This window comes from Manis javanica, chromosome 3 (genome assembly GCF_040802235.1).
Source record: "Manis javanica isolate MJ-LG chromosome 3, MJ_LKY, whole genome shotgun sequence".
Classification (NCBI taxonomy): Eukaryota; Metazoa; Chordata; class Mammalia; order Pholidota; family Manidae; genus Manis; species Manis javanica.
Genome location: NC_133158.1, coordinates 208,725,039 through 208,744,935, shown reverse-complemented (window position 1 = coordinate 208,744,935; position 19,897 = coordinate 208,725,039). Strand labels below are relative to the sequence as shown.

The 19,897-nt window shown below is 41.2% G+C and overlaps 1 protein-coding gene across 7 annotated transcripts in view; it reads right to left on the bottom strand.

Annotated features, from left to right (window-relative positions):
• Window positions 1-1,965: 1,965 nt before the first annotated feature.
• DOCK5 (dedicator of cytokinesis 5) overlaps window positions 1,966-19,897 on the bottom strand; it is a 182,342-nt gene continuing 164,410 nt past the window's right edge. For all 7 annotated transcript variants that reach the window (XM_073232694.1, XM_073232692.1, XM_073232693.1 and 4 more), the window contains 7 exons: window positions 17,675-17,758; window positions 16,906-17,043; window positions 15,161-15,327; window positions 5,383-5,551; window positions 4,599-4,737; window positions 3,571-3,674; window positions 1,966-3,040 (listed from right to left, as the gene is read on the bottom strand). In XM_073232694.1, coding sequence (XP_073088795.1) covers window positions 2,936-3,040; window positions 3,571-3,674; window positions 4,599-4,737; window positions 5,383-5,551; window positions 15,161-15,327; window positions 16,906-17,043; window positions 17,675-17,758 — 906 coding nt within the window. In that variant the 3' untranslated portion in view covers window positions 1,966-2,935. The remainder of the gene's footprint in view (window positions 3,041-3,570; window positions 3,675-4,598; window positions 4,738-5,382; window positions 5,552-15,160; window positions 15,328-16,905; window positions 17,044-17,674; window positions 17,759-19,897) is intronic.

The window sequence follows — 19,897 nt, the reverse complement described above, 5'->3', positions numbered from 1 at the left end:
GGTGAAGGGGAGGCAACTCCTGGCCCAGCAGCCGTATTTAGGGTCGCGCTTTCTTCTACCACCTCCCTCTTGCCAACCCCACAGCACACCAGCCTTTGTATACCCAGCCTCTTTCCACCAAACACATTGAATCGGTACATCCTGAGGGTCTAGTACCGTGCCTGGCATTCAGTGAGAGCTTAGTAAGTGCTGAATGAAAGAAATCTTGGGGGAAAAAAAACCCTCAAAGGAAGACACGTCACCAGGACAGAGAGGAAAAAGGGGATTTTAAAAAAATCCACAAACCAGTATCCAGAAAGGTTGTGACCGTCTGGGGCTGCTTTCAAATGTCTTTCAGTATCCTAGGGTGCTCATCAAGGAAAATAAAGACCAATTCTTTCTCTTTTTATTCCCTGTCCCTCATCGCCCCCGTACTTGAGGTAATCATGGGCATTTCTCTGCAGTCTTCCTCTGATTTCAGGACAGACATGGTCTTTTGTCAAACATGACTCTTTCGGACCCAGCAGCTTCCCAAAGAGACGGCTTCCAAAGCCCCTGTAATCCATTACTGATGATGTTACCTGCAATCCTTTGTTTTCAGGCAGGAAAGACCTAGTATTTCCATTAATATGGAAAGGGAATCACATGGAAAATATGTTCCATTAGAAAAGGGAGGGTGTCTGGGCACGGGTGTTTCAGATTTCCCAGCCTCCAACCAAGACAGATTGCGGGACTGGCTTCCACTGCTCTGAAGGGACATGCTTGAGTCAGTTTCTTTGTGACCCAGTTTATATCCTTCTATTTTAATGGCAGCTGGAAAAGTAGGAGGAGACACAGGAACCCCGTCCAGCCAGCCAGCTGGCCAGGCAACTTCTCAGAAGCTGCGCCAGGCTCCCAGTAAGCCCTGCATAACCTTTCTGTTCCCCCTCTCCATTCTCTTGAGTTCTTACCACTTAAAATCCTCTTCAGTTCTTATTCATGCTTTTTCTCTAGTCATAAACAATGATGTATGAGACTCCAAAAGACAGAACTAACCCTCATTCACACTCCAAATTACCTCGGGGGGAAAAAGAGGAACATCAATAATGCTCTTAGAAAGTTCCAGATCTTACTCAGGCCTGGCAGACAAAAGGAAGGGTCATTTTGTGCGCTCCTAGCCGGTTCACATATTCGATCTCACTGGAACCTCCTATGTGGAAGGTATTATCCCCATTTTGGGGAACTTCAAATAATTTGAGGGAGTTTGAAAAGTTAATAGATGACGACACAGTTCGGATGATCTGAAACCGAATGGATTTACTTCCAAAGCCCAGGTTCTTTCCATCATATCATCTTGTAGGTTTTTCCTGGGTGGAGGTGAAAAATAACTTTTTCCCTTTAAACATGCATACCAATTTCTGAAGTAATGCTGGCCACGTCTCAGAGATTTTTACCTCCCTGACTGGTGATGAATTAATACGTCTCTCCTAAATGGGCACCAAAACAAAGCAGCAGACCAGCCAATCCAAATGCTCAGAGGTGAAACTCCCTTCTCTCCCTTCTCTACTTAGGAAGAAAGGTGACAAGGCCAGCTTGTGGCCGAGCCCCCGGGGGGGGCTTCCCTACATGTTGACTTAGGAGATCCAGCCAAAAAGTTTACTACTTTGCCATAAATACGTAAGTATTATAGAAGTTCTGCGACATTTCCACTGCTGTTCCAACTAGTGGTAGGTATTAAAGACGCTGTCAGGGTTGTTTTCTAGAGGTAAGCATTATCTGGGCATTGCCTCAATTAGCAAGCTCAGTTATTAGTAAGACTCTGTAGAAGGATTTCTGTATTCAGCCCCAATTTCTTTATCTATAAAATGAGGGGATTGGTTGTATGACCTTCAAGTTCCTTTCAGTTCAAAACACTTGTCTTTAATTGCGTGGCTATTTATGCATGTGTAGGGAATACTGGATCATGTAAATCACCCCATTTTTTTTCTTCTGAAAGGAATACTGACATTAGTACCATAAAAATGTAATCAAATTAATTCCACAAACAAGAGGAATAAATAATCAAAGGGGATATTGCACTGTATTCTCCAGGGTAAAATCAGGTTGCAGATAGGGGCTGCTGAGCCATCCAAGTGGGATCCGAAGAGAAGCTGTTGACCTGGGCTTCTAAGTCCCTTATGTCCAGTGATCTGAGCTCAGAGGAAGGAACAGATAGGAAACTGTGCAAAAGAAAGAGCTTCAAAGGAGTCTGTAGCATGAAGGAGATACTGCCAAGCAGTGAGGGCCATTAGTCTGCAGTGTGAAGGACTCCTGGGGAGGGCAGGGGAAACTTCCCAGTGCCACGAGTGGGTAGGGGAATGCAGAGCTCTGGGCTCGAGACTGAGTCTGTATTTTTTCAATTATGATAGCCATTCATACTTTAAAGCAGCCAATCTACACTAAAAATATGTTTGTTTCCTCAAAGGAAACACAAGAGTCATTAAGAAGATACGATTATTTTGGCTACCGAAGAATTTGATGTAGGTCCCTTCCAATATGCTCTACGGGAGAGCATGTCCGTGTGAGAAAACTAAGTCTCAAGCAAAGATTTTCAGAAGCAAAGCAGAAATCCCTGCAAGGCGTGGGTTACTGGGCAGCTCTACCACCAGCACAGAACTTCCCCAGATTTTTGTAGGTCCCAGTGGCTCTGTGATAGAGGATGAAATTTAATGATGGTGAGGAAGAGCTCTTCTTTGAGAAATGCACACATGGTCAATTCTGGAATTCCACATGGACTGGAGGAGATGTGGCACGTCCTCGGGCATCTGCCAAAGAGAAGCTTTCGAAAAAACGGAATCAGGAGTTGGTGAACCTCATCCTGGATCAGCAGAGCAGACAGCGGAGGGCCCCGTGCCACTGCGGACACTGCCTCCCTGAGGCTGGTCGTCAGGCTCCAGCTGTCCGGGGCATCCACAGTCTCTGAGAGATGACAAGCTGCTTACTGGCACCCAGGCTCCGCAGAAGGGACGCCAGACTTCCGGGCTTTTGGAGGTGGAGGGGGTGGGGCTTTGGCTTCTCTTCGAACAGGCAGAGGGGGAGCAATCTGGGGCAGCAGACACACAGAAGGCAGAGATGAGTTTTACCTTCCTTCCAAATTCTGCTTTCTCCACCACATCTCCAACATTCTGCTTTAGCTTCTAACTGATCTGAGTTTATCCATACCTTTGTTCTCTCTGAGTTAAAGATATACACCGACACCACTAAATCCCCAACACTTGGCACATATACAGTAGGCACTCATGAAATATCTGCTGAATGAACAAAGGGAACCCATCAGGGGCCACTCCAGAATGACTGTTGCTCACTCAGAAGAAGTATACTCTTCAAATGGGAACCAGAACTCCTTGTTTCACTCACCTGGACCCAGAGGGAGGTACACAGAAAAGCTCTACCTTCAATCTGATGAAAAGGTCTCCTTGCATATGGTTCAGCCCACTGACAACTCCCCTAACCTTTGTGGCTTCAGGAATGAACCAAGAATCAAGTAGCGTGACAAATCTATGGGAAAATTGACTCGGTGGTGCCTCCCCAGGGTGGTGCCCTCTGGCCCCGGGCCTGCCGCTGTTCCCCTACCTCTGTGGAGTTCCTCTGGCTGCCCTCATAGGGCTTGCTCTTGGGGGGAGGGGGAGGCGGGATAATAGCAGTCATCAGCCCATCTGTCTGCAAAGACGGGGAGCCTGGAAATGATATAAAGGAGATGAGAGCAGAAAGAATTCATCAAGGACTCTCCAGGAATGTATGCATGTCATTTTAACACCTAAACCAATCTGGTCAATCAAATTGCTAGGGTTATATTTTGTGGTTTCAGTGGACAGAACAAAAAGGACCTTTTACCTCTCCAGACAAATGTAGCACCCTTCATGCACTGGAAGACTGCACAAGATGTTCTTAAGTAGTAAGTCCCATTTTTGTTGTTGAAGATATTTACTATTAAGGTGAAGCTGAGGACATTTTTCTAGAACTTAGGGTATTACTCTGTTCTCTGTATATCCCAAGTGCTTAGAAAAAAATGTGTCACATAGTAGGTGGTTAATAAATATTGGTTAAATGTAACTGAACTGTCTTAGTTTCATCATTTAAAGGGTGCAATATCTACTTCCCACAGGAAATCTTTCCTGTGTATCTCTAGCTCTTGGTTGACTCTTGTCTCCTGTTTGGCACATGGTTTTGCCCCTCCTATATTCCTCTCTACCGAGGGTACCTTGTAATTTTAAGGCATTGCATGCTGCTGATTCCTCAAGCATGACTGAAGGAGTATATGGACCTAGTCTATTTTTTAATCCTTGTATTGGGCCCTACCCCATACAAAGTACAGGCCTATTTACCCCAAAGTTCCTACGTTGCTTGCTTCCTGTCTGGTTCTAGTCTGGATCTATCTTATTTATACCTGCACAGTTGGAAAAGGGGTAGTGAGACCCTTCAGATCACTATTCAGGGAAGTTTAAAGACTCCTTGCCAAACACTAGTCTAACTGTATTATACCCACTGCCACTGAATTGAACCAACTTTCCAATAATCTCATATACCTTGTGGCTGTTTTGGGTAAACATACTCCATTCCCTAGTAAAACGAATATATGGGATATACATAGGAAAACTTACTTAAGGTCCTGGTGGCTTTAGGAGTGAGTGGAGGTGGGCTCAAGGGTGTGGACTGAGGAGTTGAAGAACCATGAAACGGCGTCAGCCGGTTGTCTGTCAACTGCAGACTCTTTGGCCTTTGTGCTTTTCTGGTCGGGCTCTGGTAAGGGAAAAGGGGGGAAACAGCAAAACTTTCTCTCGGTGAGGCAGGCCGAGTTCATCAGTGCTTTCAACAAGCTTGTCTGCTGAGCAGAAACTTGTTAAAGAGCATAAATCCGGGGCCACTTTGAAGCGTACCACACTGTCATGTGATGGGAAGCCCAAGGCAAAGATACGAACGGGGAACGACTGAGTCAGAGGCGATTTTCTGGCGAGCCGCAGGCTTGCTTCTGACCACAGCTGGGCTGTGTCCGCCCGATTCTCAGGGAAACTTGGTCTCGCCACACTTAACAGTTTGACATGGCTTTTGGAGGAAAAAGGACCTATTGTATTTTTACGTTCAAGGCAGATAAATGACAATGTTTGGACTGACTCATGGAACACAGTGGTGAGAACGACAGCCCCAAACATCAACCTACATGTTTACATTGTGGGGACAAGGTCTCGAGCCTTGATTGATTCAGAGAATCAAATTCTCTGTACATGCTTTCCTTGGCACAGTCGGAGATCCGACGCTGCCACAGGCTGCCGTGTCCTGAGCGCCACGGCCAGGCTTGTAACTGGTGACTCACATGAGAAGTGAATGGTGATGTGCTTGGGTTTAGAAAAAGCACTGACAAGCCTCTGCACCACTTTTTTTTTTTACCGTTGGATCAGGTTCCAGTGCTTTCTCTGCGATGACCTGGGACTTGGTCAGGCTCCAGTCTTTTCTCTTGAACTTGCCGATCCGGTTCTCACTGTCCTCTTTGAGGGGCAGATCTTCAATTCTGGCACCTGATGAAGCCCTGCGCTCCAGAAGTGGCTCCAGAATTGACCTGTCAGCCAAGGACATCACAAAAAACACTGATAAGTGCACTTGATAGTCAGAATTTACTCCAGAAAGACTGAGGGTTGTGACTCCTTAATCCAATCTTGACTTGTGGCTTCCCTTTAGGTTCCTAAATCTGAATTTCCAACTCAGGTGGACACCTGAAGGTATACACATACATGAGACTGTTAAGTATGGGAAGAAAATATTAGTGACTATTTATTTTAACCCAAGAAGAAAAGTTCTTATTAAGCTTGTAGGCAAAGACAGGTTGCATATAGTAAAGGATAAACAGGCAGCTTTACATAGTGGATAACAGCATATGCTGTGGATCCAGACAGCCTGTGTTTAAATCCTATCTACACTTAGTTGCTGGGTGACCTCAGGCAGATAATCTGTTTCCTTATCTGTAAAATGGGAATAATAATAGTACCTATGTCATATGATTATTACACAATCTTAGACCTGTGCCTAGCACATATGAGTACTCCTTAAATGTTTTTAAATTAAACTGGCAGATTTTTTAAGCACCATAGTAAAAATGGATTCATTCAAGAATCATGATCAGATGCTACATGTAGGGGGAAGTGTTTGACAAGAAACAAGAGTCTAAAAATATCCACCTGTAAATTTCTTAATAATTATAAAGGGGAAAATAGTAATGACACAGAAAAGAAAATGGACAAAACCTTAACCACACGATCAGTTAACATCCCCAATAAGGGACAAATGGACATAACATGTTTCTGGATATGAAACCTGAGAAGACACATCATGCAAAAATGTACAACCTGAATCCTAAGTGAGGAAACATCAGACAAAATGAAACAAATGAAGGGACAAAATGAAGGGAAATTCTATAAAATAGCTGGACCATAATCTTCAAAAATGTCAATATTACAGAAGATAAGGAGTGGCTAAGAAAACTACTTCTGACTGAAGAAGAATAAAGAACATGGCAAAATGCAGTCTGTGATCCTGATTGGATCCCGTACCAGAAATTGCTATAAAAGGCATTATTGGGACAACTGACAGAACTGAAATATGGGTTGCAGCTTAAAATATCACGTCAATGTTAACTTTTCTGAATGCATAGGCTGTATGCTAATATATGGTTATAGAAGAAAAATCTGTCTGTTCCTATAGCATGATATATGTAACCTACTCTCAAATGGTGGAGTGGGATGACGTGAGGGGAGAGGAGAGAGACAGGGAGGGAATGATGTGGCAAATTGTAAAAAAAAAAAAAAAGCAAGATTGAAAAACATGATATTATGTCTTTATAAGGGGGTATTGCTTACCGCTTCTGAATGGGTATTAATAAGCCCTGGTTTGATTAAAAGTCGGCAGGTTTTATCCCATAAGAATAAAAAGTTTGGAGTGTTGACTAGGCAGAACAGAGGATTTTCAGGGAAGTGAAATTACTGTGAGTAATACTGTAAGAGTGAATGCATGCCATTAGGAATCTGTCCAAATCCACAGAATGTACAACACCGAGAGTGACCCTAATGTACACTATGGGCTTTGGGTGATTATGTGTGTCAATGTAGGCTCCTCAGTTCTAACAAATGACCACTCTGGTGCTCGACGCTGATGGTAGGGAAGGCCGGGTGTGTGTGGGGCAGGGGTACGGGGGCTGTCTCGGTACTTTATGTTCAATCTTGCTGAGAACCTAAAACTGCTCTAAAAAATAAAGCCTAGTAAAAAAACCACAAGCTTTGTTATGAAATAAGGCAACATAAAAGCAGCTCCCACACCTCATACTAGTCAGAATGGCCACCATCCAAAAGATGAGAAATAACAAATGTTGGCAAGGATGTGGAGAAAAGGGAACCCTCCTGCACTGCTGGCGGGAATGTAAATTGGTGCAGCCACTCTGGAAAGCAGTTTTTTTAGTTCCTCAAAAAACTAAAAATAGAAATACCTTATGACCCAGTAATTCCACTTCTAGGCATTTACCGGAAGAAAACAAAATCCTTGATTCAAAAAGATAGATGCATCCCTATGTCTACTGCCACATTATTTACAATAGCCAAGATATGAAAGCAACCCAAGTGTCCATCAATAGATGAATGGATGAAGATGTACATGTACACAACAGACTATCATTTGGCCATAAAAAAGAAATCCTGCCATTTGCAACAACATGGATATACCTAGAGGGTATTATGCTCAGCGAAATAAGCCAGGTGGAGCAAGACAAATACCATATGATTTCAATTATTTGTGTAATCTAAGACCAAAACAAGACAAAATGAACAAAATAGCAGTAGACTTATAGACTCTGAAAAGTAAGTGGTGATTTCCACGAGGAAGGGGTTGGGGTGGGTGGGTGAGAAGGGTGAGGGGGATATAGGGGCACAAAATTCTCAATCATAATATAAGTTGGTCATGGGGATGGTAGTACAGCATGAATACTATAGTCACTGATTCTGTAACAACTTCCTGTGTTGACAGATAGTAACCACACTAGTGGAGGGTGAGGATTTAAGAATATGGGTAACTACTGAACCACTGTGTTGTACACTTGAAACCAATATAAGATTGTATATCAAAGATACTTAAAAAAATAAAGCAGCTCTCAACTCCTAGTACTTAACAATGAAAAGCTTCCATTTAGAGAAAGCATCATTTGTAAACTAAAACTATTTGCTGTACATATTTTAGATGGCAAATATCTTCAATCTGTAAGTAGCTTCTACAAATCAAAAGTAAAAATTAGTTGTTCAGTTTTTAGAAAAATTCTCAAAGGATATTAAATAGGTACTTCACGAAAAAAATCCAAATAGTTATGAAAAGTTAGTATCACTAGTTACTAAATACATAAATATAAAACAAGGTAGTTGCAGGGGGCAAAGACATTTTCTACATTTTATTTTGGAAAATTTCAAACACATAAAAAAGGGGAAAGAATATAATAAAGTCCTATGTATCCACCACTCAGCATCAACAACTCAGTTGATCAACTCATGGCCGATCTCATTTCTTACATACACCCAGTCACATTCCTGCCCCTCGCAGATTTATTTGGGAGTGGAGTGATTGCTAGATGTCACATTATCACATCTATAAATATGTCAGAACATATCTCTACAAAACAAATCATCTTCATAACGTAATGCAGTACATCATCATTTCTAAAAATGAATGCTCAACCTCATCAAATGCAGGTCAATGTTTAAGTGTCCTGATTGTCTCATAATATTTTTTGGTAAGTGGTTTGTTTCAATCAGGATCCAAACAAGATTTACTCACTATATTTAGTTGGTATGCTTCCCAGGTCATTCTACAAAATATTTGCCTTCCTCTGTGAAGATACAGGATGGGAAAATTCCACAGAAATTGCTTAAGGAACCACTGAAAACACAGTGGAGAATGTTTCTCAACTACAGTTAGTTTTCTTTTCTTATTTCAAATTATTCTCTCCTTTTCTGAATCATCTCTTATTGTTATTTTTTAAAAGGACTGCATGTCTGAATTTTCAATTTTTGGTATTTTCCAATTTTTAGTATATTTAAGGGGAGGCCACTTACTATTATTTACTTTAGACCTGTGCTAATTTAAAAAAATCTTTGAACTGAATTCCAAAAACACCCTAATTATTCTTAAAATCAACCAAACCAAATCAAATGAAATAATCACCTCAAATGGTCATCATTAAAGGAGAAAAGAAAAAACAACCCAAGATTCTGGGGGGCCAGGGGCAAATGACAGTGGGTCACTAGATCAATTTCACTAGTGCCTGATCATGAACCAAAGTAAACCATAAAATGACTATTGTGTCATCCCACAGTGTTACTTTTTTCTTATAATGACCACTTCCACAATTTTCCTGAAATATCAAAAATTAATTTTTTTCTAAACAATTTCGGTTTGAGGCCTCTACTTTGCTGATGCTTTAGGCATGTGCTTCATTGGCCTATTTCATTCACTCCTTTTGGCTTCTCTTAACACAATGCACTCTGTTTCATGTAGTAATTGTTTCTGTGCCTATCCTCCCACTGACCAAACAAGATGGATATAGTCTACTTCCTACAACAAAGACTTGGTCATTTATAGAAGGCACACCCAGAAATCACCATGAACCTTTTAACGAATGTTGTGAAATCACATTTGTAATAAGAGAATCAGGACCACAAGGTGTGAGTCACTTTGAGCTGCTGTAAAGAAACATCCTGAGTAAATGTTAGGAAAATATTACCAATGACTTCTTTTTATTCCCTGGGGAAATTTGGGCAAGGGCAGTAATGCACCTTACCTGGGGTCATGGCAGGAACAGGACCCCATTTTCACCTGCTCACCTGCTCTGTTCCCAGCCCCTAAGGAATCAGCAACTGTGTCTCTGATTTTCAATAGCTGCTTTAGAACTTTTCATTTCTGAATGAGACAGAGTTTAAGAAGAGTCTTAGTGAACAGATCTATGCTTCCCACAAAGTATGTAGTACTCTTTATGGCACAAAAAACCCACGAAAGATGGAACAGGAGAAATAAACAAACGAATCAAGTATTATTTAATATTTAGTAATTCCAAAGACTTAAAATAGTGCAAATATCTATTATGAGTGAATAATGATGAAAATAACATAATCTCTCATATATTACATACTGGTATTTGTCTGATATCAAGAATTGTAAAAAATTTCAGCCTCTGACAGGCTGATGTATGCTTCTGGAAATACAACCTACATTGATCTTAACCAAAAGGCTGAGAAGTGAACTAAAAATGCATCCTTAATCATTGGGAAGGCATATGTGTACACATATGTTTACTACAATTCTTAAACAAGATGTATTTATATTTATACAAGCTAAATGTTTTTGTATTAAATTTATAATACACTGTTGTGACTACCTGTTAAGAAATGATGATGAAGTTTAAATATTCTATAGTAGAATTAATTACAGCACATTCATGTGATACAGTGGTATATGACCTCAAAGAATGACAATAAAAAATGATAATAAAATTACATAGCAATATGGAAAATGCTTATAATAAAAAGACAAAGAGGAAAAAGCAAATTGCCAAACTATATCTATGTTGTAATTGAAAATACATAAAGATATCTATGTCAATGGAGAAGGATGGATAAATCATTTAGGAAATACTAAACATTTATTTCCAGGTAGGGGCCATTTGGACAGATTATTTTTTAATATAATTATTATAACAGGATTACAAACTTATGATTAAATAGTGGGTCAACTGATTTGACTTATATTCAAGACTAAAATACAAAATGATGTTAAATACTCATCATGTATATTAAGTTAAGCAGAAGGTCAGAAAATGGTACATGCAATGCTTTTCTACTTGCATAGAATATATATGTTTTTCTTGTATTATATAACTAAACCTTAACAGTGGTTATTTTTGAGTGATGAAAGTTACAGCCATTTTTTCTTTTAACAGTTACTAGTATTTGGAAAAATTCCTACATGTAACTAAATTAATTTTATAATTAATGAGATATTGTGTTAAAATAATACCTTTAAACAGAAAGAACACAGTTATACATTCATTTCTTGGAAATATTTTAAATTTGAACATACAGAAAGGCACTCCATGGTTTTGGCAAGGCAGGCTCAAAATAAAAAATCAACCAATCCTTGTAAAGTTAGTTCATAAATTTAACATGATCCTAATAAAAATAGCAATGGGAGTCTAGACAAGTTAATCCAAAAGGGAGCAATGAGTAACACTAGCCAGATAAATTCTGAAAAGGATTACTAGGAAAGAAAAACCTTTTAAATCAACAGTAATTAACATTGCATAGTATTATTATATGTGAACATACAACCAGGTCAAAGTGGGGAAAAAGTCCACAAATAGATTAAAGAACATATAGGGATTTGATTTTTTTTTATAAGGTTGATAGTCAAACAGAGAAAAAGATGCTTTGCTTGGGGAGAACTGAGTAGCTACATGGGAAAAAAATGTTGGCTCTCTATCTCATACTTTATGTCAGAATGAATTCCAAAGAATCACGTAGTTCATTGTAAAGAGTGAAACACTAAAATTAGTTTTCTGTAGTCTTAGAATGTGAAAGCCTTTAATTATTGTATAAAATTCAAAGCCATAAAATCAAATATTAATGTATTTGACTGCATAAAAAACAGCACAAGTAAATAAAAAATTAGATGCACAGTCAAAAAAGCAAAGGAGAAACTAGGGGAAATATCTGAACTTATATCACAGACAAAGGGCCAACACAACAGAAAAATGTACAGTTTACAGAAAATGAAATACAAGCACCTACTAAGCCAATGCAAAGATGCTCAGCTTCACACAGAAGAGAAGTAAAAACAAAAGAAAATAAAAAGCCCTTTACCAAGAAATATTTTCCACCAATCAGATGCACAAAAATTAAAAGATGACTCAGACACAATTTGGTGGCAAGGCGTGGGTGACTGCGCATCTTCTATTTTGATGGTGGGATTGTGCATTGGTATAATCCCTACGGAAGTCGGTTTAGGAACAACTCTGAAAATTGCAGCTCTGTATGTCTGACAAAGCAGTTCCATTTCTGGGATAACTTCTTTTTAAGTTTACTCATTGCCACACAGCTGTGGTAGTAAAAAACTGAAATCATCTGAATGCCCATCAGTGGGCACTGCTGGGTGCCCCCCGGTGCAGACGTACCTTGAGGCATCTGCAGTGCCAGGAAAAGTTAGCTCATAAATTTATGTTCTGCAATGGAATGATTTTCAAGATACAGTAAGTGAAAAGAGTAAGGTACTGAGAGTAATATACACTGCCATTCGCATAAAAAGAAAACATGGAGAAGAATATGTATTTAGGTGTTGCTGTATACATATAAAGGGACGAAGAACCTGTCTGCTGGTATGACTCGCCTCTGCAGGGTGGTACTGGTAAGTAGGGGTTCAGGGATTGATGGGAGATTTTTCAGGATATATCCTTTCATACCTCTGGAATTTCATATCATGTGACTATGTTACCTGTTCATAAAGTAAATATAAATTTAAAAACTATATTTGAAAATTGAAATGATGAAAAGAAAATCAAGCAATGACTATAAGTTGATGTGAAAAAAAACCTGATAAGGTTAAGATAGAGTAGGTGACAGGACGTGACAGGATTATGGGTGATTTTTTTCCCCATTTTTGTAACTGTTACCATTATGTAAATAATATTCCTCATGAGAAAGACAATGAGAATGACCCAAAGGCTAAATATCCAAGCACAAGCACACCTTGTTTTACTGCACTTTGCAGAAATTACATTCTTTACAAATTGAAGGGTGGTAGCAACCCCGCCTCGAGCAAGCTTATTGGCACCATTTTTCTAATAGCATTTGTTCACTGTGTGTATCTGAGTCACATTTTGGCAATTCTTGTGATATTTCAATATTTTTCATTATTACTGTTATCTGTTACAGTGATCTGAGACCAGTGGTCTTTGATGTTATTGTTGTAATTGTTTTGGGGTGACACAAACTGCCCAGAGAAGATAGCGAACTGCGTCAGTCACTGTTTGTGTGCTGGACTCTATGGACCAGTCATTCCCCATCTCTCGCCCTCTCCTCAGGCCTCCCTATTCTCTGAGACACAACGATTTTGAAATTAGGCCAATTAATTACCCTACAAAGGCCCCTATGTATTCAAGTGAGAGAAGAATTGCATGTTTCTCACTTTAAATAAAACACCAGAAAGGCTGTTGAAGAGAGCTAGGTCCCCTGCACCCAACAGCCAAGTTGTGAAGCAATGGAAAAGTTCTAATTCCATGAACACCATTGACAAGAAAGCCGAACAGCCTTATTGCTGTCATGGAGGAAGCTTTAATGGTCTGGATAAAAGATCGAACCAGCCACAACATTCCCTGAAGACAAGGTCTAATCCAGAGCAATCCTAACTCCTCAGTTTTGTGAAGGCTTGAGAGGTGAGGAGCTGCAGAAGAGAAGTCTGAAGCCAGCAGATGTTGGCTCATGAGGTTTAAGTGGCCATCTTCATAACAGAGAAGTGCAGGCGAAGCAGCAGGTGCTGACGTAGAAGCTGCAGTTTTCCAGAAGGTCTAGCTGAGATAATGAACATGCTACACAAAACCACAGGTTTTCAATGTAGAGAAAACAACCTTCTACTGGGAGAAGATGCATGCCATCTAGGACTTTCATAGCTAGAGAGAAGTCAACACCTGGCTTTAAAGACTGGCTGACTGTCTTGTCAGGGGCTCACGCGGCTGGCGACTTTAGGTTGAAGCCGGTGCTCACTTACCATTCTGAAAATCTTAAATCCCTGAAGAATTATGCTAAGTCTTCTCTGCCTGTGCTCTAGAAATGGAATATCAAAGCCTGGATGACAGCACATGTGTTTACAACATGGTTTACCGAATATGTTAAGTCCTCTGTTGAGACCTACTGCTCAGAATGAAAGATTCCTTTCAAAATATGCTCCTCGCTGACAAGGCACCTGGTCACCTAAGAGCACTGGTGGAGATGTGCAATGAGATGCATGTGGTTTTCCTGTCTGCTGACACAGCATCCATCTGCAGCCCATGGATCAAGGAGTCATTTTGACTTTCAAGTCTTATTATTTAAGAAATACATTTCATAAGGCTCTAGTTACCATACATAGTGATTCCTCTGATGAATCTGGGTAAACTGAAAACCTTCCGGAAAGGATTCACTGTTCTAGATGTCATTAAGGACATCCATGATTCATAGGAAGAAGTCAAAATATCATCATTAACAGGAGTTTGGAAGAAGTTTTGAACCCCTCATGGATGACTTTGGGGGGTTCAAGAATTCCATGGAGATGTCACTGCAGATGTGGAAACAGCAAGACAAGTAGAATTAGAAGTAGAACCTGAAGATGTAACTGAATTGTTTCAATCTCATGATAAAATTTTAATGGATAAGGAGTTGTACCCAATGGATGAGTAAGGAAAAGTGGCTTCTTGAAATAGAATCTACTCTTGGCAAAGATGCCATGAGGAATGTTTTCAATGACAACAAAGGATTTAGACTACTACTTAAACCTGGTTGATAAAGCAGCGGCAGGGTTTAAGAGGACTGACTCCAGTGGTGAAAGTTTACTGTCGGTAAAATGCTATCAAACAGCATCACATGTTATGGAGAAAATGCTCATGGAAAGAAGAGCCGATCAATGTGATAAACTTCACTGCCTTCTTTTAAGAAATTGTCACCACCACCCCAACCTTCAGCAACCACCATCCTGATAAGCCAGCGGCCATCAACACTGAGGCAAGACCCCCCACCAACAAAAAAAATTATAGCTTGCTGAAAGCTCAGGTGAAGGTTGACATTATTTAGCAATAAAGCACTTCTAATTAAGGTTATGTACATTGCTTTTTAGACATAGTGCTATTGCATGCTTAATAAACTACAGTATTGTGTAAATATAACTTTTATGTGCACTGGGAAGCCAAAAATCTCATTTGACTCACATTACGGTGATATTTACTTTTCTGCAGTGGTTGGGGCCTGAACCTGCAGGATCTCTGTGGAATGCCTATCCTTTGCGTTACTTCTCTTACTGTGACGATGTGACATTAACCAAGTCTTTCTTGGGTGTCCAGTGGCAAACTTTGGTAAGGAGTTACCCCATCCCTCCTGGCAATTCAAGATCAAAGCCTTACCCATCAGATCCTGGTCTGGAGGGAGCAGTATCAGATGAGTTAGAAGAGGTGGACATCACGGAGGAAGTCACTGAGGTGATGGACAGTCTCCGCAGCGTGGACGACATGATGTAGGGAAGCACAACAGACCCTGTGCGGCTTTGCTTCCTCTCAGTTAGGTTGGGTGGCTGAAGAACACATGACCCCTCCTGGTGAGCTGGCCTGGGGTTCAGCCCATGTGAACTGGGGCCACCCCACCCCATTTGTGGCAAGTGCCCATCCAACTGGTTGGTGCTCCTAATGCCTTTGTTGTTAAATATTGCAAATACTTAGTCTTAGTTATTATATTGTAAATATTATTACATTATATATAAGAATACTGACATTCTTACTTTTATGCTTATATTCTAGTTACTGCTAGGTTAAACTACCTTACTTCTAACACTGGGGGAAAAACTCACTGTTATTTGCCACTAGCCACATGAGAGGGGCAAAACTAAGGTGTTCATTTCCCACCAATAGAACAACAAAACCCTCTGTCTGCTTCTCCAGCTGAGCTTCCTGCAGCCATTTAAGAAGCGGGGTGCTGGCCTAATAGAGAAGCATTAGACTGAAACTGTAGACCTAATGCTTAACCTGGTGAATCTTCAGAAGTTAAGAAACACTGACCTACTTTCTTAAGAAACACGTCCAGGAGGGTCCATTACCCTCCAAGTGCCAGCATATCAAATAAACACACTAAACATTGGCCTGGTCTAATAAAACCTAAAGTCATTTGGTAAAAGTCACAGTCTTTGCCATCTAGGAATCTGTGTCAAAGACAAATGACCCTCGGCAAACTCTTAACTGGCAGTAGGGTAGGAGGTAAATTCTTAGGCAGGCATGGCTGAATCCTTGGATGACTTAAAGAAATGAACAAAGGTACCCTGGAGAAAAATGCAGTAGAGATGGAGGTGTGAGGATAGGGGAGAGCAGCACGTGAAGAGAAATTTGAAACTTTGATTGGCGGAAAGAGAATTTGAAAATCAGAGGTTTACGAGGGAGACGGTTAAAGAGATTAGGATGAACTCACATTAAAAAAGAACAAAAAAATGAAGCTGGAATCAAACATATAATCAACAGCTGGAGAGGAACAATTTTTAGCACATGCGCCAATCCACCTGACTTCTCAGGAGGAAAAAAGAAAATTGTGGCTGTGAAAAATGTGTTAGGACGGATGACAAAATTATGAAATCTGCTGCACACACTGCAAAATGCAGTACACAATTCTTTTTTTCCTTCAAAGGTGTGAAAGAGTGTAGACTTTTCGTCAGAATAAAGAATAAAGATTAGGAGAAACTGAAAGAATCAGGCTAGACAGGACAGGAATAACCAGTGTCTGGGGTTAGGAGCACCCCAGCTTCTAGTTGAGTGTTTTTAACAGTGGGGACCCAGACCAGCAGTGTTGGCCTCCTGAGAGTCCATCAGAAATGCAAATTCTTGGGCCCCACCCTGGACCTTCTGCATCAGAAACCCTGGGAATGTGGCCTGCCCATCTGTGTTTGCACAAGCCTTCCATGTGGGTCACTGACACGTGAGAGCCCCTCTCTCGCACAACGATAGTGGAGGGTCATCACCAGCAGACCGCACCTCCTCTAACCTGCCCATGCGATTTCCATGCCAAAACAATACTATTTTGACTCACATGGTATCTGAAAAACCGATCATATCATGAAACGTGAAAGAGACCAGAATAAGGCAATAGGCCGTTTAGACAAAAGCCTTACCAGGGTTATAACCCCATAGAGCTTCTCTACTTTCTCCTTGAGTTCCCGGAAGCAAGAAGACAAGCGGTCGTGCAGGGGCTTGAGCTGCTCCGTCTGCTTCTCCCCGTGGATGCGGATCCCCTCCGTCAGCAGCGGCATCTGGAGGAAAGGACGCGAGAAGAATGAAACCTGGTTGAGGACAAAGGATGATTCCGGTTTGGAGGCTGGGGAAGGCCGGGGGCAGGGGTGGCCAGGTAAAGTGGTAGACACAGCAGCACACATCCATGAGATGGCTATTTCTCTGGGCAAGGCGGGGGACTCACCACCCCAGGTCAGCGATGCACAGAAATACGACACTGGGGATACAAGGTGGCCAAGAGGGGGGAAGGTGACGGCCAGGCAAACCCACCCGACTCCAGGGCATTTCTATGGATGAACCATTGACAGGTTTAAGCCTTAGGCTGAACTGGGTGGCTGAGTTTTCTCCCACTGTTTACTACTGAAGTCATGCAACCCCTCTCTGCGGGAACTACGGGCCAGCAAACAGTCTGGGGACTTGGTCTCCCCCAAGAAGGTCCCTCCCAACACTGTGCTGTCTAATGGGATGCTACTCCTAGGTCACTTGGTCAAACCAACGGTTAGATAGGCAGTAATTCCAAGGGTTAAGAAAAAAAGAAAAGTCACCCAGTAGGTGGGCTCAGAGATTTAAGCCCCAGAGGGTAAGGTACCCAGTGTCAGCCCGCGGAGCACAGGGGCAGCCGGGAGGTCGCACACTTCCTGGGAAACGCACCTGCAAGGCTATGAGTCGCTTCAGCAGCTCGATCTTCTCCTCGTCTTCGGGATGCTCCTGCAAGTACTTTTCTGTAAAAAATGCCTGAAAGCAGAGCACAGGCTAGTGTTAATCAGCACACATTCCCAGCTGTGTATCTGACCCTAAAAGGGAGGAGGGCAGGGAAGCCTGGGAGAGAGAAAGATGTCTTCTGTTTTATCTGATAAACCAGGAACAGCCAAGTCAACACTCACTCCTGTCCTGGGACAGCTGCTACACTGTAGCAGACGATTCAAAAAGGTGTGTGCAATTTTGCAGTCTTCCGGGAATCATGCAGTTTCTAAGATCACATTCTCAATGGCCTCCAGACACACACACATACACAGACCCGATAATCATCAGCCGGGCAGAATGTCTTTCATTAAGACAACATTCCCTAAGAACTAAGAAAAAACCAATGACAGTACCTACAGGTCATTCATTAGATTAACTGCATAAGTATTAGAAAGGAAAAAGCAAAAGCTAATGGGAATGAGATGTGGCTGATATATTTTTGCTCTACTGAGAGTAGAAATCATATTTTCTGCTGTATCACATTTTTTTCCTGTATTAAGTGAAGACTGATGTGGGCACTTTCTTACTACTCACAATCCAAAAGGCTATTTCAAGGACAACATGAGATATACGGAGATACATGAAAATGTTTTGAAAACATTAAATGCATGTTGCATTTATTGTATAGTCAAGACCATGTCACATGTAACATCAATATGCATTCATGAGATCCCCATGGCTAAGGAACAGGTTGTCACAGATATAATTGGTTAAGATAAGGTCACACTGGAGTGGGACTGATGGCTAAAAACTCATGTCCTTATAGAAAGGACATGTTGGGAGGGACCTTCTCGGGGGAGACCAAGTCCCCAACTAAGGCCACATGCTGAGGTGGTGGGACTTAGGACTTCAGCATAGGAATTTAAGTTTGGGTGGACAGTTCAACCCCTAAATCTTCCCACAGGGTGAAGAGTTTGCACATACTGTTTTCCACACCACGTGGACTCATCACTTTTACAACTGTATCCTGTAATTTCATGAACCCTGGTTTTCATATAATGGGGTGACTTTCCTAGTAGTTGGGCAGAAGAGTGAGGGGAGCTTTGTAGGCCGGCTTTTGAAAGCACTCAGGAATGATGGCAAAGGTACATGGAGAAATAACTTGTTTTTTGGCCTCTGTTGGAAATGCTGGCTACAGATTTGGTTTTCTTTCCTTATGACATGTGGAGACAGACATGCACACAGGGAGAAGAGCATGCCAAGAGACGTGAGAAGAAGCCAGTCATCTATAAGCCAAGGGATGCCAAAGACTGCCAGCAGCCCACCAGAAGCTAGCAGGCAGGCAGGAAACAGATTCTTCCTCATGGCCCTCAGTGGGAATCAACCCTCTGGCACCTTAACTTCAGACTACACTCCAGAACCACGAGACAATACATTTCTATCATTTCAAACAGCCCTGTTGGTGGTACCTTGTTACAGCAGCCGTGGCAAACGAATGCAACAGATTACAAATCTACGTAGACCAAGTATATAAAAAGGATGCAGGACGCTGTATTTGCAAAGCAGCTCATTCTAGCCAGACCCATATTTAGCGGGATTGTTCATATAAATGGAAAAGCAGTATTTGCTTAAATCTTCACCCACATTTACCTTTAAAATATAAGCAGTTAAAATTTTTGGTAATTAAAACTTCTTTTGATACATGATAAAATGCACTGAAATTCCCAAAGCATCAGATGAGCCAGGGAAGATCAGAGCACAATACTCCAAAATCCAGTATTTTCAGAAGAGACCTGCCTTACAACAGAAGGCTGATGAACTGCAGCAAACAGTTCCTCTATCTTATCACTCAGGCAACGATTACACAGCTGCCTTAAAATAAGGTCACCTGTATAGGTAGATTATGATGGAGTCCCCAGTTAATTCCAATAGGGGTCATGGGGATCAATGAATTAGCCATTTTTTTTACATTTAGAAATGTACAAAGCCACACAAGTTAGTATTTTAGGCCAAAGGTCTTGTAGTTTATTTATATATATATTTCTTTTTCTTTTTTTTTTCTTCAGTGTACTTAGAAGACTGTTACACTGGAAAAAAACTTCATATGAAATTACATAGTCCTCACAGATCCTATATGAACTTGCATTTAGGGGCAGTCTGTAAAAATTAACACTTGGAAAAACACATCAA